General features: G+C 42.6%; 1 protein-coding gene across 6 annotated transcripts; it reads left to right on the top strand.

Moving 5' to 3' along the window:
- Positions 1–437: 437 nt before the first annotated feature.
- Ptp4a2 (protein tyrosine phosphatase 4A2) lies at positions 438–27,444 on the top strand. Of its 6 annotated transcripts, none has more exons than XM_039110880.2 (6): positions 438–579; positions 16,132–16,825; positions 19,657–19,749; positions 22,847–22,977; positions 24,263–24,337; positions 25,226–27,444. In XM_039110880.2, exons 2-6 carry the CDS (start codon positions 16,730–16,732, stop codon positions 25,332–25,334), a joined length of 504 nt encoding a protein of 167 aa, XP_038966808.1. In that variant the 5' UTR covers positions 438–579; positions 16,132–16,729; the 3' UTR covers positions 25,335–27,444. The 6 variants fall into 6 exon arrangements, with proteins under 6 accessions (XP_038966808.1, XP_017449154.1, XP_063144583.1 ...); XM_017593665.3 differs by lacking the exon at positions 438–579 and adding an exon at positions 637–773; XM_063288513.1 differs by lacking the exon at positions 438–579 and adding an exon at positions 933–1,070.

Here is a 27,444-nt window from a genome sequence, read left to right on the forward strand (position 1 = left end):
CAAGTGCCGAGCGCAGCAAACCACGCGGAGGCGGAGCGCGGGAGGCGCCCAGGCCAGTGGGTCAAAGCTCCCTGGGCAGAGTGGGCGTGGCCAACCGCCGCGAGCCGCCGGTAGCCAATCATCGGTTCCGAGGGCGTGGTCGCGCCGCGCCCCGCAGCGCCCCCTGAGGGGCGGCGGCGGGAGCTGGTCGGGCTGCGCGCGCAGCGGTGGTGGCGGCGGCGCGATCGGCCGGGCTGTAACCGTCGTCCGTCCGGGAGCGGCTGTAGCGGCAGCAGCGGCCGGGCACCGCGCGAGGCGACGCCAGCAGGCAGCGGCGGTAGCGGGGGCAGCGGCGGCAGCGGGGGACGCAGCGGCGGTCGCGGTAGCAGCAGCAGCAGCAGCAGCAAGACGGACTCGTGGACACGCGCCGCCGCCGCCGCCGGGCCGGGCCGGGTGTCGCGCGCCGAGGCTGGGGGGGAGTCGTCGCCGCCGCCGCCGCCGCTCCCGCCGCCGCCGCCGCCGCCGAGGTGACTGAGGAGAGAGGCGCCTCCTCGCTCCCGCCTCCGCCGGCCTTCAATGCCCAGTCCCCAGCTCGCCAGCGTGAGTGCGCCCCTCCCGGGCGGCCCCGCGCGGCACCCGGGCCTCGGGCAGGGGAGGGCGGGAGGCGCCGCTGCCATTAGAGCAGGCCCGAGACACGTCCCCGGAAGGAGGGCCGGGCCGGGCTGGGCCAGGGGCGGGGAGCGGGGCTCGAGGTGGGGGAGCGAGCGAGTGAGCTTGGAAGAATGCGGGAGAAGGTGCGTGTGCGGGCAGCATGTGTCCTTGTGGGGGCGAAGGTGTGGCGAGAGCGAGTGGGGGCGAGGAGGAGCGTGGCGGACGAGGAGGTGTGCAGGGGTGCGCCTGCGTTTGTCCGGCGCGTGAGCACAGGCATCCTGGAGGCCCCTTAGTCTTTGTGTTGATAGTGAACCTTCGCGTCCAGGGTCTAAACTCAGGCGGAAGCGTGGGATCCCTGAGTTGCAGTCAAGTAAGAGGAAAGGATCTGAGTCTCCCGAGACGCTGATCTCTGGCGCTTCTTTCCCCTTTCGTAAAAAAATGTATGTAAATTTATGAATTTCCAGAGATGTCTTTGCCGTCCTCCCCACTCCCATTTCCCAGCGCTAACCATCCAAGCTTGACTCTTGTCCAGAAGCCTGACTTTTTGCCGGTAAAGTATTCGGAAGCATAAACTTTTTTTTTCTTTTTTGGCAAATGCTTAGTGTTCAGGTCAAGGATATTTAATGAGGTAAACCGCGGTATTTTATCAGTGAGTGACTCTCTTATTCTGCAGGAAAGCGCCTAAGAAACGGTCATAAATATCGATATAGAAGTGCCATAGTTGAGTCTGTCCTTGGATTTGTCACGAAGTATTAAGTGACTAATCTAGCGTCATCGTAGGCATTCAGCAAATGCTTCAGTTTGGAGTTGCTATTGCTGGATTAGTATATGGTATTCACTCCCCCTCCCCTCTGTTGCTGAGCAGTTTCAGACAGGAAGTGAGAGAAGTTCAGCCTTGTTAGTGCGCAAGAGGAAATAAGACTATAGAACTCACATTATCAGGGCTTTGTTTTCTGATCCTGACATTTTTCGTTACGGATCGAATGATCGGAAAGAGTTGTTAATGACCTTTTTCCAGGGGGGTTGCAGAGTAATTCTTCTGTTTCATTTGTTTTGTCGTACTTGTAGAAATTCCAAATAGTATGGTCTCAAACTCTTCCTAACAGGTTGGCTTTGAGCTCTGACCCTCCTGCCTCAAGTCTTCCAAGTGTTGAAAGTATAGGTGTAAAAGTAGGCTGAAGGGGGGATTCCGAGATGAAGAGTAGTTGGTACGGATTTTATATTCAATGATGTAATCATAGAAAGTATTGGGAATAAGTAGGCAAAGCTACTTGGGAGTCAGAGGCCAGAGGATGGAAGATGTCAAGGGCAGTTAATGGCGTGAGATTTTGTGAACCTTAATCTAAAAATAGTAAAGGGGTCTGGGGGTATAGCACTGGCTCGTGTAAAGAAGTACTCATTTAATTCCTCGTGCTACTACTACCAAAAAATGTTGGGAATAAGGAAAGTTTTGGTTTTTTTTTTTAAAGGTGGTTCTTTGTGATAGTGGGTATAGAATTACAACAAAATTCAATGTTACTTGAAGTTAGAAATTTTCCCTATATCTAACTTATTTTTTTGAGCCTAGGTCTTATTCTCTAACCTGGCCTGGCATTTGTGGTCTTCTTGCTGCAGCTTCCCAACTGTTAGGATGGCAGGCATGACCCAGCTAAGCTTGGGTAGAAATTAATGGTGCATTCTTAGGGTGTCCTTTTTTTCAGAAATTAGCACACTCTGCTTGAGAAGTATTGTCTTTCACTGGGAGGTGGGGGTAGTTAGTAATAAGTGCCACTTACTGTACTACAGGTGGTTTTTTAATACTTAATTCTCACAACCAGGACGGTGGAGGATGTCCTTGGTGGCCCTTGGTTGGCAGTTGTTTTGAGATGCTTCCGTTTGCTGGGCACTAGGGATGTGGCGATGTGCCCCTGGATGTGACAGTGGGATGAGAGACACATGAACAGCGGATACTTTGTTCAGGAGCTTGTCCCAGGTCACACAGATAATAAGAATTGGATTAAAAATTAATGTCATCTAAAGCCCCTGATTTTTTTTTTCCAGAATACCAAGCTATTCTCTCAGTAGCATATCTGACTTTGAACTTTCTCATTCTTACAATGATCTAGCAGCTTGCACACAGGAGAGCTGTGGAAACTAATGGAGAGGACAAGTGGATGGTTGTAGGAGATGCTGACTTGAGATTTTGGGGGCCTAAACTCGGCTTTTATGTGGGAGGAGATTCTGCCTTGAAACTGTCTTGGGGCCCCAGGGTGTGTGCTTTGAGACAGTTTTTATGAGGCACCTGGGATATGTCTGGGAGGAAAGGCTGATTAAAGAAATGTAGCAGACTTTTATATTTGGGAATTTTGTTTGTTATGGGGGTATTTATTGGAGCTGAGGAGTCAACTGAAGTTGCCACTTTGTAAAAGTTTTTCTCTTGGGATGTGCAGCTAATTAAGTCAAGAGATTACAACGCACATGTAAGAGAATTCACTTGAATGTACTATCAGTTGAATTTCAGATGCAAAAGTATTACTAAGACAACAGTTTATTACATTTAGTATCTAGAATAAGCTGGCATTTCAGAACTCCTTTACCAGTGAAGAATAGTTGAGAACTGCTGAACTGGGTATTTTCTGACTCAGAACAGAAGTCAGACCACTCCCTCCATGAGTCAGTCAAGTAATATTTAATTTGAACCAAGTTTATAGCAGAAACCATTTACAACATCTCTGAACTTTGGTGGCATAAGGAAGGAAGAGTGAACGAATGCTTCTGCACGTGTTACTTAAAGTCAAAGGTCCGTACGTAGTAGTTGGGTATTGTGAGCAGATTAAATTGCATTTCTTTTTCTTTTTTTTTTCTTTCTTCTGTTAGGTCCACCTCTCTACCCTACCACCTTTGAACCCAGGGTCTCCTGTAGTCACTCTGTCTACTACAGAGCTTCATCCTAAGTCCTTAGAGGACAGTGTTGAAATTCAATAGGGACTTACATGGTAATCAACCTTTTATTGGAATTAGGGTTTGGAGATCAGTAAAACCTCTGGAGAAAGCATTCTCAAAGAAAGCTTCAGGGGAAGAACATAGAGCTTTTCCACATTCACTCTGGAGACGGAAACGTCATATTATTCCTAAATAGAAGTTGAAGATTGTTAAGTGAGAGTTTGCGCGAATAGAAATTTGGACACAGTTTAATGTGGGGCAGTAATAGAGCAAATTAGTAAGGAGGGTAGTGGTAGAGACGTGGTTTTAGATGCTTATAAAATACGTTAAATTTCGGGGTTCTTGGTAACAGCACTAAAAATAGTGCTCCCCTTTTTAGAGGCCTATTTGTGTCTGATCACAAGCCACAACCTTACATCCATCGAGGTGATAGTTCCTCAGGGAAAGGCGCTTATTGACAACCTGAGTGTCATCCTTGCAACTCTCACAATAGAGAGCCAACTGCAGGGTGTGCTATGACTTCCACACACATGCACATATACAAACATGGGCAGAATAAATGTAAAGAAACAAATAATTCATCACATTTATTAATTAATCTCACAGCAATACTCTTTTACCTTTACAAGTAAGGAAATTGGTTTATAGAATAAATGTTGAATTCCAAGTATTGGTATCTAAGCTGAGACTACAGTAAGGACACGGTGGTGAGTGAAAAATTGTTTTTCCTTTTGGAATTAAAGCACTTACATACCTGCTGAAGCAGAGGATACTACTAATCAGACTTGCATTGGGAAATGGTGATTTGAGTTTAATCTGTTGAATACAGGAAGAGTTGTCCCGCCATTCTTACAAATTGTCATTTTCTCTTCACCTCAATGAAGAAGCTGCTTAGAAACTGTAGGCTCGGGGTTGGGGATTTAGCTCAGCGGTAGAGCGCTTGTTTAGCAAGCGCAAGGCCCTGGGTTCGGTCCCCAGCTCCGAAAAATAAGAAAAAAGAGAAGGAAAAAAAAAGTAAAAGAAACTGTAGGCTCTGTTCACTTTCCACAAGTCCTCATTAAGTTATCAGGGCTTGAGTGAGAAAATGACCTTTCTGTACAGTGCTACACCCTTTAAAGGTATTTCCCTGCACTGTATATATTCTCTCCCTCCCTTTCTCTCCTCTCCTACCTCTCCCCATCTCTTTCCTCCTCCCCCCTTGCTTTCTTTCTGAGAAAGGGTGTCTCTCTGGCAGTCCTAGAATTCATTATGTAGTCCAGGCTGGCCTGGAATTCTCAGCTCCTCCAACCACTGCTTTCCAGTGCTGGAATTGAAGGAGTTCACTATCACACCTGGCCCCTCTATATCTTCAGTCATTGTAGATTTGTGACGGATCAAAGTCTTTCCAAGAAAAGTATATTATTGTTATTTTGAAAAGTATACTAGTTATACAAGTTTTTGTGACTTGATTATCTGTTTCTTGTATGTCTTTTTGACACTTAGGTTCAGTCTGCAGGCTGAAGTTAAAAGTTCAAGGTCACCTTGAGCTTTGGGATCACCCTGGGCTACAGTGAAGCTATGTCTCAAGCACTCTTTATTTATTAGAGAGTTTAAAGATGAGGCTTTAGTGTGCTCCTGTGCTGGTTGAACCTGGTCTGAAACAACACACTTGAACATTCAAGCAGTCTCCTTTGGAGAAGTGGTGTTTAATTCCTTTCATAGTATTTTTGGGTTGAAATTTCATTCTTCTCAGAGAATGTTAATTCTTTTGGCATAAAAATGCACCCTTGATACATTTGTTTTAGCAGTTCTGATAAATTATATTTTTATTCCAGCAGTGGTAAAAAATGTTGGCTCTAAGTAATGTATCATTTGATAGAATTCAGAATCAGATCTTCTAGTTTGTCTTAAGATTTGGACATCTTGTCCCCTCTTTTTCCCCTCGTTTAACAGGAAGGTTGTTCTAGGTTGTGCCATCATTATATTCATATATGTAATTTAGATGCATGTTTGATGTGTTTTAGTAGTAGGATGTGTTTTCTACTTTGCATTATAGTAGAAAGCCTATCATGAAGGAGACATGGCTGGTTAGTGCAGAAAGATGAGAGTCGTAGATTGAGAAGGATGTGTTAGAGAAAGAGTCTAGTGACACAACTGTCGTGTACTTGCAGACAAGGTTTTGTTTGGTGAGTAGTTTAAATTAGGTAAATATGAGAACTACGTTGAGCACTGTGTGCATATGGTGTGTATGCTATGGTCCATGGGAAGCTAACCAAGAGCCTTGCTTATGTAAGCTAAGGAATATCCTCAGCCCTGACTGTCCAGGACCCAAAACTGTCTGTGACCAGTTTGCTCCTGCGACAGTTTCTGAGACCTGGAATTCATGTTCCACAGAGCCTGGCTTAGCTACATTCTGTTTTGCATTTCTGACGAGATGTGATCTTTAAAGTTGTTTCTGTTTCTGGGGGTAAACCAGTTCAGTGATCAAGTGGGATTAATGGGTATAGAGAATGTTTTTATTGTGAAGTTTGTCTGTGTCTTAGAGGATAAGAAACCCCAGTTTGACAGCATTTGCTCCGTTCTTAAGACCACTACTCCACCTTGGAATTTCTGAGAGTCTTGAGTGTGGTTTGAACTAATCTGAAATTCTCCATAATGTCAAGGCTGTCTCCAGTGTTAATCTGGTTAATCAAGACTAATCTTCCTCAAGTCACATTATGTGTCCTTCACAATTTCTGCTGAGTTCTTCAGTTCCTGTCAGTTTCATGCTTTCCTTAAGTTTTTGTTTTTACATGCTCACTGGTATGTGCCATTCAGAGGACAGTTGAACAGGAGTTGCTCCTCGGATGCTCTGGACCCCATCTTTACGCTCGGCAGTAGGCACCTTTTCTTGCTGAGCCGTTTTGCTGACTCTTTTGAAACCTTGATTCTCTTACCTTCTTTTCACACTTTCTCTAACATACATATTGTTAACATGAAAGCCTAATTCCTGTCAAGTATTTTTACTCATAGTGATTTTGTAGGCTTGATCCTGAGTAGGCTGTGCATGGTGTGCTGCATTTTAGTGCCATTCAGAGGTGATGGGTATTACAAATGGAGGCAACATTTGGAAGAAAAGGACAGGGAAAAATTTGATTTTATGTTTGTAAATTAGAGCCCATGTCAGACTAAGTTAGTGGCAACAGAAGACTCTTGGCATGACATCAGTGATCTCACTAGTTTACTTCACAACCCACATACTGCACACCAATGTTCATTGTGAGTTATTGCTTTAAATTGGGAATATTTCTGTGTTTAGTGAAAAAAATCATACTATCATCATTGGACAATTAGTGATTAGATAGTATAAGAGACCTACAGACAGATGACTATGAAACATGATTCATAAAAACAAGCATAGCGGGGGGTTGGGGATTTAGCTCAGTGGTAGAGCGCTTGCCTAGGAAGCGCAAGGCCCTGGGTTCGGTCCCCAGCTCCGGAAAAAAAGAAAAGAAAAAAAAAAAAAGCATAGCGGAAGTGAAGTCATAACACAGCCAGTTTTCTTTGAGATGTAGACAAAAATGTCCTAACAGCAGAACGTTGTAAGAGGAATTTTATACAGACAAGATGGGTTTTGAAATGTCTTATTTGTTAACCTAAACAAAGAGAACATCTTCATCACCTCGACCCCCCATTGGACAAATTGTAGTTTTGTCAGTGAGAAAGGAAAGTGTTGAGTTGACCTATGCATAGCTGGGGAATTTTGAAACACTATTAGGTAGGTAGATGCTAAAAAGGGCCTTTGGGTTCTTGCTTTGCATGCTGCTCCTGTGCTGTGGGTTATTTTGAAAGGTGATTCAAATAACCTTTTCCAAATGTCTGTTTTGCAACCTCAGGGAACTTGCAGCTGCTACAGTCATTTCAACTGTCCTGATACAGGGTAGGAAACATTTCAGAGTGGTGTTGACAAGCAGAAGCCAGGTGTCCTTTGGGGTTTTACTTCTGAATTTGCTTTATCAAAAACTATTATAGTTGAAAGTTGAAGTTTTGGTGGGTTAGTTGGTTTGGTTCTGGGGATTGACCCTAAGGCCTTGAGCACACTTTGCTACCGCAGAATACCACCCTAAGTCCTCAAGTGTACCCGTTAATGAAATAATGAACTCAGTAGGCAGGTTTTGAATTAATATGTAATGAAGTTGAAAAGTGAATTAAAACGATTTAAGATTTAAATTGTTTTCCAGGAAAACTACTTAGTGAGATTAAAAAAAGAACGATAGAAAAATCAAGAAAAGCATTTGACTTAATTTTCAGGCAAAGCAACTAATTGGAGGTAGTTTTTACTGCATCAGGTTGTTATAGTTGTTTAGAAAAAGAACGAGCTTAACTTTATAATAAAAGATGCTTGAGTATCTTCAAGTGCTATTAACTAGTCTCCATAGTACAAGTGAAATGAAGGTATGGATGAGCACAATCTATTTATTTATTTATTTTGGTTGAGACATGGTTTCCCTGTGTAGCCTTGGCATCTGGGAACTCACTTTATAGACCAGGCTGACCTCAAATTCAGAGACCTGCCTGCCTCTGTCTCTCTTGTGTGTGTCTGTCGTTCCTGTGCCACTACTGCCCAGCCCATCTGCTTTAATTTAAGTATGAGTCGAAAATGCTACAATACTTGTCTTAAAGCTATTTGTAGAGAAAGATATTACTAAAAAAAGAAAATTTTGTAATCACCAGGATACAAATTTGAAAACCGTTCCCTTTGATTTGGGTGGAAACTGGGCCCACCTGACGAGAGCGAGCAGCTGTCAGGGTCTCAGAAGCAGGTGTGCTTGTCGCTAATTGCTTTCCTTTCCTGTTTGAGTGGCAGGCCATGTGTCTTTGCTGATTCTGAAATGTTAAGACATTTCCTACCAGCAAGGTCATAGCTTCTTTTTATAGAATGGATATTGATTTCTGTACTGGAACTTCATTCTCAAGTTCCCTTTTTAAAGGAGGAAGTGCGGGAGTGGGAGTAACCAAGGAGTAACTCGGAAACTCTTCCGAGCTCTTTTCTCTAAGCAGAGCAGCCGCGCTGTCTTACTTACACATACCGTGGTTCCTGCTGCATAACATTAGGTACTTTATCTACTGTCGGCTCAAAGTCGGTGGATGGAGGGAAATTAATATCAATCTTCTAAATTTTAAGAAGCCAGTGTCCCAGTTTTTGTTTGATAAGCTAGAGCAAGGGGTTGGGGACTTAGCTCAGGGGTAGGGCGCTTGCCTAGCAAGCACAAGGCCCTGGGTTCGGTCCCCAGCTCCGAAAAAAAGAACCAAAAAAGAAAAGAAAAAAGAAAAAAAAAAAAAGCTAGAGCAAGATAGATGATCCAGGCTGGAGAGAGAGCAGTTGTCTCAACAGCACTCGGGTTAGAGTAAGTCAGGAAGATGAACGATGTCAGTTTGAGACTAGTTAATTAAGTGAACAGTGTTTCATTGGTAAATACAGGCTCTCTTCAGATTGCACACCTTCAGGAGTTTCTCCAAGCTCACACAGTAAGTGCAGTTAGTTCTTCACTCAGTACTGAGTAAATAAGGAACTACTGATGGTCAAAATGACTTCACTCTGTAGTCTGACTTGGTGCCTATGAATTTCACAGTTCCTTAGGGTCTTGGCTTTCACCTTCAATATCCAGTCTGTGGACACAGCCTTCTGGGTTCTACTTTAGAGCGTATCTGAAAACTGACTTTTTCTTTTTTTTTGGAGCTGGGGACCGAACCCAGGGCCTTGCGCTTCCTAGGCAAGCGCTCTACCACTGAGCTAAATCCCCAACCCCCTGACTTTTTCTTATCCTCTGGATTGTTACTGCCTTGGTTTCATCACATTATCTCCTAGGTTATGGCAACAGGCCCCTCCCCCATCTTTCTGCTTCCACCCATATCACTTTCCCAGTCTATCTTTATAAAGCAGCTGGAGTGATCTCTTTAAAACATAATTGTCATTCTTGAATGACACCCTTAGTTGGCTTCATTTGAGGGTCATCGTTCTCTGAATGAAAGCCAAAAGCTTCATGGAGCCTATGAAGTTCTCACTTCTGAATCTGAATGTCTTTGCTTTGCCCTCTATTCCAGTAGCATTGGTCCTCCTGTTTTTCCTGGAACACCCAAAGTGTGTCCTTATTCTATAGTCATAATCACAGCTTACCTACTTGTCTAAAATGGGCTCTGAATATCTATTTGGTTCCCATCTTCTGGATTGGTTAAAATGTCACTTTTCTAGCAGATTCTTGCTGATGGGCTTTTTAAAAAACTGGGATCTTGGTCTCTTCTGGAACTGCAGGTGGTTTTATTTTGCATTTTTCTCCGAGGAGTGGCATTATATTTATTTATTTTTTTGCCCTCTGAAATATAAAATTCGTCCCAACAGTAACTTTTAACTGTTGCCTTGCGAGCTATGTGACATATATCCAATAGATAGGTTAATATGTTCTTAACTAGACATACACAAAGAAACTTTAGCACATTTGAGTCAATTTCCAGATTAGATCAGTTGAATTTATTTCAATGGGAAATGCCGATGTTTTTGTTCATGTAAAATGTATTTCTTTTGGGAAAAATATTGCAAGGTTTTGGCTGTGTATATACTATGTGTACATCTTGGCTTTATGTTGCTTGAACATAGAGGCTAAAGACTCACATGACTTCCTATAGAATTTCTCATAAGAAAAATAACAGGAACTACACTTGTTTTTTAGGCTTTGGGGTTTAGGTTCCATTTCCTTCTGTCTAAAATTCTTTTACTTGTATTTGTATTCTACGTGCTGTTTGAATTTGGTGAATACTGACCCACATTAGTGCTTATGACTTAATTTGGAGTTAAAAGGTGAAAGCTTGATGAGAATGGGTTGATGTTAGTAAGATTATATCAAATCGAATAGGACTGACCCATCTCTCACGCTTTTGAATAGCTGTATTCACATTTAGCAGGACTGTTGGAGTTGCTGGGGCATCGTGTGAAGTTTGCTGAGTTGTAGACAAATGTGAAAACTGTCTTCCTGGAACTGTTCCATGCTTGCTTAAGGCAGAGGGCTAGCCCTCTGGAGGCCTTTACTAATAGCATTGTTTGGAACCTAAGTTTTAAGCCATTAGAGGTTCTTGATCACCTTAGAATTTAAGCCGAAACCATTTGAAAGGTGTGTGTTAAGATAAGCAAATTAATGCTTCTGTCCTTAGTCATCCCCCCCTTCCTCCCCCACCCCTCACTCTCTTATCTTTTAACCTTTGAGATAGTCCTTGGGTTTGAAAGTACCCGCAAATACAGTTTTAAAAGCATACCATTTATTCTGCCATGTTCTTTTAAGTTTGTTTGCTCCATAGCATCTTTTATCTATCTTTGCCTGTTTGTTTATTATGTAGGTCTATTATATTTTTAAACTTTGCCTAGTTCTCCATTTTCAGAATATACCTTGTATCTAGATAGTGGAGGTGCACAAAACGCCTTTAATTCCAGTACTTAGGAGGCAGAGGCAAGTAGATCTCTGAGTTTGAGGCCAGCCTTGTTTATAGAGTGAGTTCAGGATAGCAAGGACAAGAAAACAACAAAAAAGAATATACCCTGATTAATATACCCTGGGTACTGGACCGTGCCATATATGTTGGCTTTAGAGTCTCATTTAGGTAGATGCAAATGGTAAAATTCGGATACCAGGATTTTAGCTATTTTATACCCCCCAGAATGTTTTTTTTTTCTTTCTTTTTTTTTTTTTTAAGTAACTTATTTTTACTTTACGTGTATTGGTGTTTTGCCTGCATGCTTGGGTGTATGTGTGCTAGTTTTCCTGGAACTGGAGTTCTAGACAGAGTTGAACTGCTGTGTGGGTGTTGAGAATTGAGCACAGGTCTGGAAAAGCAGTATGGTGCCATCTCTCCATCCCCCTGCCCTCAGAGTTTTACCTAGTCTGTGTACCATTGACTGGCAGAACACTGTCTCAGCTAGTTAGGACTCTGATTGCCTCTTCTTTCAAGACCTCTAGATTATCACAGACCATGCTCTTCAATTCTTCTGAAAATGCTCTTGCTGAAATTAAAATACTACATAAAAACAGAAATGAATTTAACGTAACATGTAAGAGGTGCTCTTGAAGGCCAACTGTGTTGTGACTGCCTGAACCAAATGATAGTCTTCTGAAAGAGAAGCGAAGGCTCTTAGCCACTGAGCCATTTCTTTACCCCCACACTCCCAAATGTAATCTTTCTAAAATTAGGCTCTATAAAAGATTATTTTGTGCTTAATAATTTATTTGTCAAGTAAACTGTATCATGTTGCTGCTAAGTTTTTTTAAATAGGGTTTTGACCTTCCTCACTAGGTGAGGCGGCCTTGAGACCTCTGCCTCTACCTCCTGAGTTGTCAAATATAACTATCTCCACTCTTAGAAATCAAGTGCTGCATGCTGGGTTTGCCAAGAATGTGTTTGCCCACAGAGCTACTTTCCCAGGTCAGTGATGGTTCTTATTTTTTTAAGTAGGTAGAGCAGAATCAGTGCTTGACCGATGCTTAGAGAAAATGTTCCCCTGTATGGGACATGAGTGCAGAATTCATGCTGCAGCACAGAACTCTGTGACTTGTGAGCGTTCTAGCTGTGGTAGGTGATGGAGATTCTGATTTGTTTTTAAAACAGGTTTGCTTTGTGGCAAGTGTCAATTGTGGTTAACATTAGTTCAGCTGAAGTGACAGGTGCAAAATTTGTACTATCGATGGGTGGTTGGACTCTTGGGAGAAGGGGTGGGACAAAAACTTGCTTTTATCATATGTCTGTTAATTTTGATAGAACATAGTGTTTCTTTTGGCAGAAATTCTGCTGTTGGAGCTCTTCAGTATTAAGGATTGAAAAATCTAATAAAAAATTATTGTTATCTCTGGAAATGGTTCTTCCAGAATGAACCGGGAAGAATAAGATGGGATAAAGCTTGTTTTGTTTGCTCAACAGACAAACACTGGAGACTAGGTAGAAAATGGAGTGCTAGGATTGTAAGCTTTTAAGTCTGGCTGCCACTACAATGTAGTCCTTTTAGTGCCTCTACTCATCTGATACACATTAGCTGTGATAAGCTTGAACCAGAAGATCCAAATGCAGGTTAGAATTTCCTTGTTTTCCTGTGCTGTGTATGCAAGCCATTGTTTTTGAGTAGCTTTTTAAATAGAAGTCATCAGTTGTAGTTACTTGAAAAGTTAGACTTGCATGCAAAGAGAATGGGACTTGAAGAATATGTGGGTGGGTCCAAAATTGAAAAAATTAACTAAGGAGTCAGGAGCTCTAGGCTCTTGTCTGTGATTTGTTTCTAGTTAATAGTGTTGGCTTAAAAACAGATTTACCAGGGCTGGGGATTTAGCTCAGTGGTAGAGCGCTTACCTAGGAAGCACAAGGCCCTGGGTTCAGTCCCCAGCTCCGAAAAAAAGAACCCAAAAAAACAAAACAAACAAACAAAAAAAAACCAGATTTACCTACTTGAAGATCTTTTGGTTTTTAAAAGGCCAGAATATCTTATCTTCTCATTTCTCCTAGCTTAAAGCTCTTTGACTGTACGAGGAGTGTTCTGTAAAATGTCTTGAATAACCTCAGGTGCCTGTGTTTGAGGTTGCAGTTACAATTGAGTCTTACAAAAGTAGTTAGACTTTTGACAGTGCCTTTATGTAGCCCTGGTTGTCCTGGAACTTGCTATATAGATCTGGCTGGACTTAGAGATCTGTACATAGCCTAGGCTGGTTTCAAATTTCTATGTATCCAAGGATGACCTTGAACTTGTGATACATCCAACCCTCATCCCCAGCTTCACTGTCTAACCCCCACTGTTCTGGAACTTTCTCTGTAGAAGGCTGCCCTTGAACTCAAGAGATCCACCTGCCTTGGACTCCCAAGTGCTGGGATTAAAAGCATGCACCACTACCAATGCAGGCCTCCATCCTCCTTCCTTCCTCCCCCCCCCCCCCCCACTTTCTTTTTGAAACAAGACTTCACTCTGCATCCCTGGCTGGCCAGGGATTTGTTTTGTAGAGCATACTGGCCTTGAACTCTCAGAGATCTGGTTGCCTTTGCCTCCTGTGTTCTGGTTCTAAAGCCATATCCAAGGCCGGGCCATATTTTAGGAATGTTTTATATTGTGTCCACAGCATTATCAACTATGCCATTTATAAAATAAGAATATCTATAAGGAAAAAAGATGTGAGACAGAAGATATTTGAAAGTTTGTAGGCCCAGGTTCTCTGTATTTTTCACTTTCTTCCCCAAATGACTTATACCAATACATCTTTCATATTCTTTTCTATCTGCTCACATAGAGCCTTTAGTTTTTTTTATTTTTCCTTTCAGTCCTGAGGCCTGTGCCTGCTGGGCAAGCTCTCTCCAGCAAAAATGTTTTCATAGTTATAAATTTAATGTTTTTTGAGACAAGGTCTTAACAATGTAGCCCTGGCTTGGCCTGGAACTTGGATTCTTCTGCACTGTTTCCCAAGAGCTGGAATCCATAGGTGTACACCGGTGTACCAAGCCTTTTAAATTTTAATTTTTGCAGTGTTAGGGTATTAATATTAAACCCAGGGTTTTATGCAGGTTAGGCAAGCATGGCTATATTTTTAGCCCTGAAACTTCAAATAAGTATTATTGGTGGCTTAATAGAAGAGGCGAGAGAAAAATTTTAGACCATTTCCCTGTTTCCAGAGGCGTTTTGGGTTATAAAGACGCCATCTGACTGAGCCAGTTTGTAATGGAACATTAAATTGAAAGCACCGGGCCTAAACTGACATTTTAGAAGCTGCTACTTCTCTGAGTGTTGTTATAGCAATATTTGGAGAGGATGCTCTGGGAATCACTGACCTTCAGATAGCTCCTACTTTTTTGTTTGTTCTTTTCTCCCTGGCTGTCCTGTAACTCACTCTGCAGATCAGACTGGGATCAAAAGCCTGCGCTGCTGCTGCCGCCACTCAGCTGTTTTGTGGGGTGCGCCCTACATGAAGCCTCAGAGGTCACAAGAGGGTGCTCAGTTCTTTGGAACTGGAGTTACAGACGGTTGTTAACTGCCACGTGGGTGCTGAGAACCAAACCCAGATTTTTGCAAAAGCAACAAGTACTTTTAATACTGACTGAGCCATTCTCTAGCCTCCAGAGTTGTTCCTATTTCTTTTTTCCTGTAAGGTTTTTTGTATTGTTTTTATCATTTTAACTCTTATTTGTGTACATGTGCTCTGCCTATGGAAACGTGGTGCAGGTGTCCTTGGGAGGCAGAAGTTTTGGATCTCTGGAACTGAAGTCAAGGGGAGTTATGAACTGCTTATTGTGGGTGTTGGAGATTTGAAGTCCTTTGCAAGAGTAGTTTACCCTCTCAACCATGAAATCATCTTTTAGCCCTAAAATTATTGTTTTTTTGGTTTTTTTTTTCTTTTTTCTTTTTTTCGGAGCTGGGGACCGAACCCAGGGCCTTGCGCTTGCTAGGCAAGTGCTCTACCGCTGAGCTAAATCCCCAATCCCATAATTATTGTTTCTTAGGGTCTTACTATATAGCCCTGGCTGGCATAGAACTTCTATGTAAACTAAGGTGGCTTCAAACATACAGAACTCCATCAGCTTCTGCTGTTTCTGCTTCCCAAGAGCCGAGATTAAAGGTGTATGTCACTAAGTCCACATTTAAAAAAAAATCCCTTAAATTATTTTTGATAGAACTTCTCACCGTATAGCTGTGTAGACAGAGTTGGCCTAAGAATTGTCATTTCCCTGTATGAACATCTTGAGTGCTGAGACTACAGCTATGCCTGGCTGATTTTGTGCTCTTGAGGCAGTGACAAAAAGGAAAACCTGGACCAGAAGAGCATTTATGTGTGCGTGAGCTGAGCCCGTAGACAGTGGGGATACATTAAAAAACAAACCACATGGCCCAGTTAATTTACTATGTGACTCAAGGCAAATCCTTTAACTTATAACAGCTCTTGTGTGCATGTAGACCAGGCTTGCCCTAAACTTGAATTTCTGATCTTCCTGCTTCTACCGTTCAGGTGCTAGGATTACTGGGTATGTGCCACACACCCATTTATGAGGTGCTGCCAGTCGAATTAATTAGACTTGTATGTTAGGCAAGCACTCCAACTGAGCTATACCTCCAGACCTGAAATAAAAAATTTAGCTGTGCTTAATGGATTAATATCATAATTGGGGAGCCAGTTCATATTTTAATATAATCAAATTTTTGAAGTAAAGTTATGTTAATTATCCTCAGCCTATTTACAAATGAATACCCTGTTTTAAACAGAATACATGTGAAAGAGCAAGTTACCAAAGCAGACAAATGCAGTCGCTTTGTGAGTTGAAGAGTTAAAAAGAGTCCATGGAAAGACATTTTCTTCAAGTACCCTTAATTTATTGGATGAATTTTTAAGATCTCAAGACAATGAAAAATGAGTTAGACATGATTATTGTAAGACCTGTGTTTAAGACCTTGTTATGTATGTCCCCCTTATCCCAATCTTTAAAGGTGTCGATAATTTAGCATTTGTTACATTTTACCTATTTTGGTCTCTTAGAGAATCTGTTCTTTCTGAAGGCTTCATGTTTATTCCGTTCTGTTATTCACTTCATTTTACCTGTTTTTTTCCCCCCCAGGTTTTTCGTTGGAATATACGTTGCACATTTATGGCGATTCTGAGCGTGAGGGCAGACTTCTGCCAGGCTCAGCACAGCCTTTTCGCTGACAAGTGAGCTTGGGGTTCTATGTGCCATAATTAACATTGCCTTGAAGACTCTGGACACCGAGACTGGCCTCAGAAGTAGTAGGCTTTTTTTTTTTTTTAAATTGCAAGCGTATTCTTTTAATGACTCCAGTAAAATTAAGCATCAAGTAAACAAAAGTGGAAAAGAACCTACACTTTTAACTTGTCTCACTAGTGCCTAAATGTAGTTTAAAGGCTGCTTAAATTTTGTGTGTAGTTGGATTTTTTGGAAGCTGAAGGTATCCATCTGCAGACATTGAGGCCCAAGTTGAATTTGGATTCAAGTGGATTCTTAACACTTCTGCCTGTGCTGAAGAGAAGCTTCATAAGGAACAAGCAAGTTGAATAGAGAAGATAGTGATCAATAAGAGGCATTTAGTGGTCTTTTTAATGTTTTCTGCTGCGAAACATTTCAAGATTTATTGATTTCCTCCTCCCCCATTCCCCCCACCACACTCACACACGCACGCTCACACTTTTTATTTGCCATAATGAACCGTCCAGCCCCTGTGGAGATCTCGTACGAGAACATGCGTTTTCTGATAACTCACAACCCAACCAATGCGACTCTCAACAAGTTCACCGAGGTAAGGTGGTGGCAGGGTCGACTTCCGGGTCAGCTTTTCTTAACTACGAAGGTTTAGCCTTTCATAGTTTACGTTGGGTTGAATTGTTACAATTTTGGAAGAATATGGAATTTGGAGATACTGTAGATTATCTAGTACTTCTAATTGTGTGTTCTTTCTGTGTTTATTAGCAGTATTTTTGCCATTTTTCAGTAAACTCAACATTTATTGACCACAGTATGTACTCAGCATTGCAGTAAGCACTGAATACTGTTTGTAAGGTCCAGGTACGACTATGAGACCACGGGTGCTATTGTTTTCTCCTTCTAGACGGAGCACCACTCAGCTTCAAAAGTCATTGTATGGGTAGAACTAGTACCTTAAGCCTGTCATGCATCCTAGTGCACATGTTAAGGGGTGAGCAAGATGGGTAAAGGAGCTTGTTGTCATGACAACCTAGATTCTATCCTTGGGAATATGAGAACTGATTCCTCCAGGTTGTCCTCTGACTTCTGCACATTGCCATAACACACATGTATGTCCCATATGCCCTAAATCAACGTGTAGTAATTAAAAACAATAAACTGATGTCATACTTCAACCACAAACTGCTTAGTAACAGCAGTTATTACAAGTACAGGAATCCAGAAACTTGGGGAAGGAAGTGGTCATGAGTAGTAAACATGGAGCCTCCTTTTTTCCTTTTTTCCTCCTTATGCAATGGAGAAAGTCTTTACTCTTCAGGGGAGATTTAAATATAAAGTCTTTAATCTTGTATAGATGATAGCATCAAATGTGAGTTCAGTTGATGTGTTGTGGAGTGGAGAGCAGCTGGAGGACCAGTCAGCCAGGGACTCTTGGTTATGGGTGGCAAAGCTGAGACCAAGTAGTTTTACCAATAAAAATTATAACAATATTTTGATGAGAAATAACCATGAAACTCATGTTAGCTCCCCACCCCCTATTTTTGTGGCTGGAAATGGAGCTCAGGGCCTCATGCATGTCAAGAGGGACAGTGCCACGAGCTGTGTCTCCAGCCCTTCTGTATTTACTTTCTATGTGAAGCACTCACAAAATTTCCCAGCCTGGCCTTAATCTAATTCTGTAGCTCAGATGATCCTTGTGGTCCTTCTGTTTAACCATCTAAGTAGAGATGACAAGTCTGTGCCACTAGAAATACTTATTTTTAAAATTCTAGCTGGGAGCTGGTGAGATGGTTCAGTGGGTAAAGGTCCTCACTACCAAAGCTGCTGACCTAAGCTCAACCCCAAAACCCATGTGGTAGAAGGAGAGACCGGAGATTGGAGTATTGTTCACAAGCACAGGCACAAAAATGAACAAATGTAAATAATTGTTTGTTAGGGTCTCACTGTATGGCCCTGTCTGCCTGCCTTTGTGTCTGGAGAGCCGCTCCTGGCCTGTATTCTGTTTAAAGGAATAACTGGCTATAATTGTGTACTAGCTCTTTTTTTTTTTTTTTTTTTTTTTTTTGTGGTTCTTTTTTTCCCCCCGGAGCTGGGACCGAACCCAGGGCCTTGCGCTTCCTAGGCAAGCGCTCTGCCACTGAGCTAAATCCCCAACCCCATGTACTAGCTCTTTTAAAATTACTTTTCCCCCCAATTTCAAAATTAAACTTTTGCTCTTTAGAAAAGCAATAGATGATTATCGCATAAAAATTAAAGCAGCCAGCCAGTGGAGGCACACACCTTTAAATCCTAGCCCTGGGGAGGCAGAGGCTGATCTCTGAATTCCAGGCCAGCCTGATCTTCAGAGCTAGTTCTAGGATACCCAGGGCTACACAAAGAAATACTGTCTTGGGGGGAAATAGAGAAGGCAAAATAAGAAGTAGGCATTAACCCAATAATTGGGAGTCGGGGACAGGTAGGTGGATCTCTGTAAATTCAAGGCAAGCCTGGTCTACAAATCAAGTTTCAGGACAGTCAGGGCTGTTAAACAGACACCCTATCTTGAAAATAGACAGCAAAATAACAGAAATTATAAAAACATTGAATTGTTAAATACCTTAGGCTTCTAGGTTTTGTTTCCCACATGTGTGTATATTCAGAAATACACATATGAGATCATACTACACATTTAAAACGGTTCCACCAGTCTCTTTTGTGTTACTTTTGTAGCCATCATAGAATTCACCGTATAGGTGTGCCATCCCTCTTTGGGAACGCTAATAGACAGTATTTATACCTTTCAGCATTCTGTTCTGTCTATGGTGAAGATGCTGTCCTGACCTTAGTACCTGCTTTCTGTGAAGTCCCAAGAATACAACTTCTAGGTCATTGTATATATGAACTTTTTTTTTTTTTCTTTCTTTTTTTCGGAGCTGGGGACCAAACCCAGCGCTCTACCACTGAGCTAAATCCCCAACCCCTATATATGAACTTTTAAAAATCTTGTGCTATTGCTACTAAATTGCCCTTTGAAAGATGAGTATTTCCACAGGAGTGTATGTGTGTGTCTGTTAAGCTTATGCAGTTTTAAGCTTTGTCTAAGAAGAAAACTGCCTAGTTTTAGTTTCTGATAGTACATTTCTTTCTTTTTTTAAAAAAGATCTTATTTATTTATTATATACATGTTCTGCATGTACATCTGCATGTAAGAAGAGGGCATCAGATCCCATTACACACAAAATTAAAACAATGTATCAGATCCCATTACACACAAAATTAAAAACAATGGTTGTGAGCCACCATGTAGTTGCTGTGATTTGAACTCAGGACCCCTGGAAGAGCAGTCAGTGCTCCCAACCTCAGAGCCATCTCTCCAGATAGTACATTTGTAGAACCCAGGTTTCAGATTCCAAAAGCAGGTTCCCTGATAACTGTTTTTCTTTAAAGGAACTCAAGAAGTACGGAGTGACAACTTTGGTCCGAGTTTGTGATGCTACCTATGACAAAGCTCCAGTTGAAAAAGAAGGGATCCACGTTCTAGTGAGTGTCATGTGTCTTTGTGGTGTCTGGGAGTGCACTACATTTCAAACACTGATGTTTATGAAGCTTGAAACTCAAGTGCCACGTTAGTAGGCAGTGTTAATAGCCGTCTCCTACAGTTTCTTTGGATTAATACATGAGCAACATTATCCGTTGTGTCCTTAGAGTCTACATTTGCAGTGTATTTTCAACAAATGAAAGGCAGAATTAAGTGCACACTTATTTCTCAAATGTGGAAATTGGGGCCTGGGGAATGTCTCAGACAGTGGAGTGCTTGCCGTCAGAGCCTGAGCACCTGAGATTGACACTCAGAACCCAAGAAAAAAGACCCTGTCTCAAAAACACTCTCAGTGGATAAAAGGGATTGGGTATAGCAGCGCCTGCCTTTAACTGAAGGCACTCCATGGTTTCAAGGTCATCTTGGTCTACATAGCGAATTCCAGCCCAGGCTACAACCGTGAGGTCCTGTCTCAAGACCCCCTCAGAAATGAAGTGGACAATATCTGAGTAGGAACAACACCTGAGGTGGTTCTCAGACTCCAGCACACACAGTGAAAATTGTCGTAGTTTGGAGGTGCATGAAGTGTTTAGCTTTTGTTTGTATACTACTAATTTGAATATAAGTAGGTAATTTCCATCAGAAATACTTCATATGGAAATATCCTTTACCATATCTGTAAGTACTAATCTATTAGTAACTTAATATTTTGTGGATAATTGTAGAAGACAAAAAGACAGGGAAAAAAGCTAAGGACTGGGGGAAGGCATCTTGGTGCAGAGTAGTTTCTAACACTTGGGTAGATTTTCCTGAAGAGCTCTGGTCCAGTTAGATGTAGTTGAGTTCAATTTGAATACAAAGTAAGCATGCTAATTGCTGTTTCTTTATAGAAAAGAAGAGACTCATGCTAGTTAAAATCTACCTTTTCCTTGAATAATTTGGCCCATAAGGTGCAGCTCTTAGGAATGAAATGACCTTACAGTCTTGTGTGCCATAAGATCTTATGTGACTTTGTGAGGACAGTGTAATAGGAGGATGTGTAATTAACTGGGAAGAAAGCAGTAAGGAGAGGTAGGTATAGTTCAGTGATCTCAGGTGTCCACCCGGTGAGTGACTGGGAAGGCAGTTATGTAGGCAGGTATCCTTGTTGGTCAGGTGGGTGGTCATTTCATGTCTGATCTATAAGGTTTCTCATGTTTGCTTTAGTAAAAATATAAAAACTACCACCAACATTCTGGTTTTTAAAAACTATTTTACTACTTGCATTGTAACATTTGGCTTGCATTCCCATTCTGAAAGACTGGTCCAATATAGTACAGTAGTGATTGTACTATTTGAAGCGGTCTCTGGCCGCTCAAAGTAGGCCGGTCTGACACTCACCAAGCTGAGGGTGACTTTGAACAGTCTCCTTCCTCTACCTCCCAGTGCTCAGGCTTCAGATGTGTATTGCTGTGTTTGCTTATGCAGTTTTGGGGACGCGAACCCAGTGCTTCATGTATGCTAGGCAAGCACTTCACCAACTAAGCTATGTCTCCAGCCCATTGTTTTTAATTTTGTGTGTCTGTGTGTGCAGGCGCCCAAAGAGCCGGGATTAAAGGTGCGCACCATCACTTCCTGGCTCACAGGAACACTGAGCTCTTAAACCCTGAGCCAGTTACTGTTTTACGTTTTTAAATAACATTTTCATTATTGTGTACCTGAGTGGAGGTCAGCAGAGAACTTTGTGGAACCAGTTGTCTCCTTCTACATTGATTTGGATCTCAGGGATTCAACTGAGTTCATTGGGCTTGGGTGGCAAGCACTTTTACTCAGTGGAGCCATCTAGCTTGCCCAGCCTTTTGCTTTTGCTTTTGTTTTTTTGAGACAGGGTTTCTGTGTATGTAGCTCTGGCTGGCTTAGAACTTGCTCCATAGAACAGGCTGACCTGGAACTTGCCGAGTGCCACTATCCCATGTGCTGGGTTAGTGAGCTCCACAACAACCTGCTAGAAAGCATTTCTTTAAGGAGAAGATGATAACTGTCATAGGGTGTCCATTGCTGTGAAGAGACCATGACCATGGCAGCTCTTATAAAGGGCAGCAGGTAACTGGGGCTGGCTTACAGGTTCAGAGGTTCAGTCTAGTACTGTCACTGCAGAAGCAGGGCAGTGTGCAGGCGGGCCCACATGGTGCTGGAGAAGGAGCCGAGAGTGCTCCATCTTGGTCAGCAGGCAGCAGGAGGAAACTGTAGCACACGGGGTGGAGCTTGAGCACACATCCGAGGCCTCAAAGCCCGACTCCAGGGTGACCTTCCTCAGCAAGGCCGCAGCACCCTATGGCCAAGAATTCAAACACATGAGTCTGTGAGAGCCATTCCTGTTCAAATGCACTAGTGAAGAAGAGGACAGTGAGACTCATCTGGCACACAGCGCCAGGTGGGCTGAAAACACGATAGCAATGATCCTCTGACTTGGTGTCAGCCTGGAGAGTTTTCTCTATTAGCCTAGCTGCTACCCTGACCATGCAAGAGTTCAGTCTGTGACACAAAGATTTTTGGTTAACGTAGGGCTGGGGCGGGGTGTGGTCAGTGGCAGAATACTTCTCTAGTGTTTTTTAAAGCCCTAGGCGCAGTTCAAAACACTTGTGTGTGTGTGTGTCTGTCTTTAGATGGGTGTGCCATTTCCTGTAGTCCATCTGAGAAGACTTGCTTGGCATTCAGATTTTGGTCCTGGGTAGTTTTTCAACAGTGATCAGGATTTTGCTAAAATAGATGTATGAGGTGCCAGACACCTCTTACCCCAGCAGGAGAGTCTCTGGAGTTTAAGGCCAGCCTGGTCTACAGAGTGAGTTCCAGGATGGCCAGGGATACCCAGGGAAACCCTCTCTCTGAAACAGACACAGACTTGCACGCATGCACACTCGTGGTGTGAGGTGGTCAGTGGTGACTCACGCCTTTAATTCCAGCACATGGGAGGTGGGTGGGTCTCCCTGTCTCTGGGGGTGGGGGGGATTAAAAAGGAGTAGCTAAGCCTGTCTGTCCTGACTGTTTTCAGCTCTTTTTTATTAGGAAGTTAGTCCCTGAGAACATACCAGCTTGATGTAAGAAGTCATTTCTTTTCAGGACTGGCCATTTGATGACGGAGCTCCGCCCCCTAATCAGATAGTAGATGATTGGCTAAACCTGTTAAAGACCAAATTCCGGGAAGAGCCAGGCTGCTGTGTCGCAGTGCATTGTGTTGCAGGATTGGGAAGGTAATTCCTCTTTTTCTGAGATCTAAATAAGCTAAGCTTCTCATCGTGGCCGAATCTGCATTCAGTAATTAATTGATACTAAATCACCAAAAAGGAAGTGAGAAAATGCCAGTGTAATAAGCTCTAATAAGAGCCTTTTGGGTTGGGTCTGGATCTGATTTTAGTGCCATACTGAATGTAATGAAGGTCCTTGCCCCTCTTTCAAGAAGAGATTTAGGTCATTAAGTGGGTGACAGAATTACAATTGTTTTAGAGATTAAATTATCTGTACATGGTTGGGTTTGGATTGAAAGGAAAGGAAATGAACTTAGCAGGTAGAAGGTTACTTTAAACTCTTTAATAGAAATGTGTACATAATGAGAATTGTCTGTGAATGTAAAATCCTTCTCACCAAGCATTGCTTTTGATAGTGCTTTATACTTCGATCAACAGCAGGATAAATGCCAGTTTTATGGTGTGCACTGTGACTCAGAACATTACTGTGAGCTTAGCCCCTTTAGTATGGCAAGGTTTCTTCATGAGGTTGGAAGGTTCAGTTCTCCTGAAGGTTGATGGTGTGAGGCCTTCCTGGGTGGCTTTATCTCTATCGCCTGTCTCAGATAGTTGGAGGCAGTGCTCTATTAATGTGCTTTTAAAACATTTTTTCTTTTTTAAGAATAGAGACTATAGCTGGATGGTCGTGGCACACTCCTTTAATCTCAGCACTTGGGAAGTAGGAGCAGGTGGATCTCTGAGTTGAAGGCCAGCCTGGTCTATAGATCAAGGATAGCCAGGGCTACAGAGAAACCCTGTCTCAAAAAACAAAGAAAGAATTGAGAAGCTGAGTGCAGTGTAGTAGGAGGCAAGGATGGCTTGTGAGTGTTAGGCTGGCCTGCGCCTCATAGTAAGAACCTGCTGTAGAGGAGAACATCAGTTACTGAGTCGGAGCGGGAAATACTTTTGTTCCTGTATGTCCCCATTTACCCACTCCTATGTCTGTCTGTCTGTCTGTCTTGTCTGTCTGTCTGTCTATCTATCTATCTATCTATCTATCTATCTATCTATCTATCTATCTATGATACGTGGTCTCTTGTTTTGTAGTCCTGACTGCCCCAGAACTCATTGTGTAGTTCAGGCTGCCCTTGAACTCGAGGTTTGCCTGTCTTCCAAATGCTGGGATTAAAGGCATTTATGCCACTATACCCAACACAAGCTCAAGTTGGAAATGAGTAAGCTTTCAGGTAAAAAGTAAAACTCTTGGGATTCTCAGGGCTTGTGGAGACTTACGGACGGCTTCTCTCTACAGGGCTCCTGTGCTAGTTGCACTTGCACTGATTGAATGCGGAATGAAGTATGAAGATGCTGTTCAGTTTATAAGACAGTGAGTATGAAGCTGTATGTTCAGACACTTGAAGCGGGCTGTGCATGAGGAAGAGGTTATGGGATGGAGTCATTTGGAATATACAAGCACTGGCTGCTTTGGGCTTAAGACACTAAAGGTAGAAAAAGAAAGGTTAAGGCAAGTGACAGAGACTGAATACCATTGGCATTTGTGGATTGTTGTTCTGATTTTGATGTCAGTATATCGTTGGATGTCTAGGAATCCCGACAGTGATTATTGATCAGTGCTGCTTGTATTGGATTTTATAACAGCACCAGTGCAGCTCCATAGGACCAGCAGGCAAAAGCAGTGCATGAATTGCATGAAGGAACAGTCATCACTTGGCAGTCTTGAGAGAGTGGCTGTTCTCATACACATATCCCCATAGTCCGGGCATTGATCTGAAATCATAGGCCATATTGTTCCTTTCTTTAACAAAATTAGAGCATGCACATCTGTCCTGAACCTGAGGCTTTGTCTTTGTAGGTTATTTTTTAAAGCATCCTAATCCCTGTTTGTCATTCTGATCTGAAGACTCTGTTAATCTAAAAGGAAAGAGTGATCTGGTGTTCAAAACCCTGCTGGTTTCTGTTAGACTACAGTAACAGGCAGAGAAAGAAACTTGGGAGGCAGAGGCAGGAAGAGTCTGAGTTTGAGCGGTTTATACCACAAGTTCCAGGACAGCTAAGGCTACACAGAGAAACACTGTCTTGGAAAACCAAAAGGGATGAAAGGTCATGTTTCAACTTTCTCAAGTAATGAGGTATGGGGGTAGGCAGGCTTTTAGCTAGGGAGGGCGAGCTAGAAGGCGTTAGTCTACTGACAATGCATTTCAGGAAGCTGTACAGTTGTTTGCTACATGACAGCGCACTGCTCTTGTATTTTCAGAAAAAGAAGAGGAGCATTCAATTCCAAACAGCTGCTTTACTTGGAGAAATACCGACCTAAGATGCGATTACGCTTCAGAGATACCAACGGGCACTGCTGTGTTCAGTAGAAGCAGAGGAAGGCCGGCTGGATCGTGGCATTAGAGGGAACTCTGGGTACCTGGAAATGTGAATCTGGATTCTTACCTGTGTCATCAAAGTAGTGATGGATTCCGTACTCCTCGACTCCTCATGATTGAGAAGAAGGCAAACGATAAAGAAATCCCTCTATAACACGAATAAAATGTTTAAGAAAAGAAAAAAGAAAGGAAAAGGGATTAATTTAGTGAAAGATGATTTTGCTCCTAGTTTTGGAGTTTTGATTTTTGCCAGGATTGAATTATTTCAAATCTCCTGTGTTTTTTAAGCTTTTTCAAAATAGATGTCTGAGGAAAACCAGCAGAATATTAACCAGTGCGGAGCCAGTTGTTGGGGAGCACACACTTCCATTATGCTTGGCACATAGGTCTCCTTGTGGTGGGATTTGGGGGAGGTAGATTTTCCCTCTCTCCTGCCTCCCTCCCTTCTCCTGATAGACGTAGATGGAATAGAAAGAAACCCTTGTTGCTGTAGATGTGCGTGTGTCTGGCAGCCTTAAGCCCACCTGGGCACTTTTAGGAAAAAAAAAAAACCAAAAAATAAATAAATGAATAAATAAATAAAAATAAAAGCAAAGAAAAAGCAGTGGCGCATATATTCTATGGTCCAGGCGGTTTCTAGTCTGTTGATAATGGATGCTGATGTTAGTTTTTTTTCCCTTGCAGCCCTGATCTACCATTAGGGCATGAAAGGTAGCCAGGAGCCTTTGGTTTTGTAAATGGTGAGGAAATGACGTCCTAGGTCTTCCTTTTCCCATCAGTGAAACAAGTGGGCCTCCTATTATTGCAGAGATGACGGGAGGCCATTGCTGGTGTGTCCAGGAGAGTTAGCGTGTTTCTACAAGTGTAGAAGTGTGGGCTGTGGATTTGCTATCTAACGATGTCCTAAAAACTGGTATCTTAAAGTTTTAGGACCGATTTCAGCAATAGTCAGAGGAGCAACAGAACACTCAGTCTTGAGAAATGCCTGTGGTGGTGGTTTTCCAAATTGTTGTTTATTTGTACAGTTCAGTGTAACCACCCCATCACCTTATTGTTACTAGATTCTTCAAGAAAAATCACTGTCAGAACCAGCTTTCCCTGGTGAGTCTGCGTCCACAGGGTGTCGGGCTGAAGCACAATGGTAGGCACCCAGTGACCAGCACATGCTAATGGCGTCGTGTGGGCTCTTGCTCAGTGTGCCGATGCAGAAGGCAGTTGACCAGACAAAGCAAGTGGGGGGCATCTTCAGTACCCTCCTCACCTGAATGTTCCACACTCAACAATACCCTGCTACCCAAGCCTTGAGTGCAGGCCTGCAGTCGTCTTTCCCCACTGGATTTTACTGTGCAGAGCCATAAGCCTCCCATTTTGTTTGTGTCAGTCAGGCCAGTAGGATGGACGACATCTCACTGACGATACCTCAGATGTTGGCAGCTTTCTGAGTTGCCTGTTTACTGTTGATGGAATTGTTCTGATTTTTAACTAAATGCAAATATGTAGTCCTCCTTTCTGCCTCATCTCAGAAAATGAAAAATAATGCTTTTGACACTGTTTCTAGAATTTTAAAGTAAAAAATGATGATATAATCCAAAAATTCTTACTTCAGAGCATGACATTCGATTTCTTTAACAAAGCTTGAGATGAAAACTTCTTACCCTTACGTTTAGGTTGACTGTTGACTCCTCCAGGGTTCTGATCAGTACCACCCAGACCTTTTCCACTGACGTGCTCATAGTGTTGGCGTGTGTGTAAATGCATTTGTTTGTGAGCACAGTAGCTCCCCTGAGGGTCTGCACACGCAGGTGCCCAACAGCATCAGTGCTGCCTGACACAGTCTGTCATTCCTGCTGGGGGGAGGAGGTGTGTAAAGGAACACAGAGCAGCCCTCGCTTTGTCTTCAAGACTAATGTTAATTGTTCTCAGAACTGGACTTCTTTTTCCCCCCTCAAGATTAAAACTTTTTTCTTTTGGATTTAATGAAGTATTGCTAGCTGGAGCCAGTTTGACTTGTGAGAGAGGTTAGACTGATGGAAGGCGTGCAGCCTGATTGACACCCGAACCCTGAACCCTTTTGAAGAACAATAAAACATATTTTACATGC

Source organism: Rattus norvegicus, chromosome 5, assembly GCF_036323735.1.
Source record: "Rattus norvegicus strain BN/NHsdMcwi chromosome 5, GRCr8, whole genome shotgun sequence".
Lineage (NCBI taxonomy): Eukaryota > Metazoa > Chordata > Mammalia > Rodentia > Muridae > Rattus > Rattus norvegicus.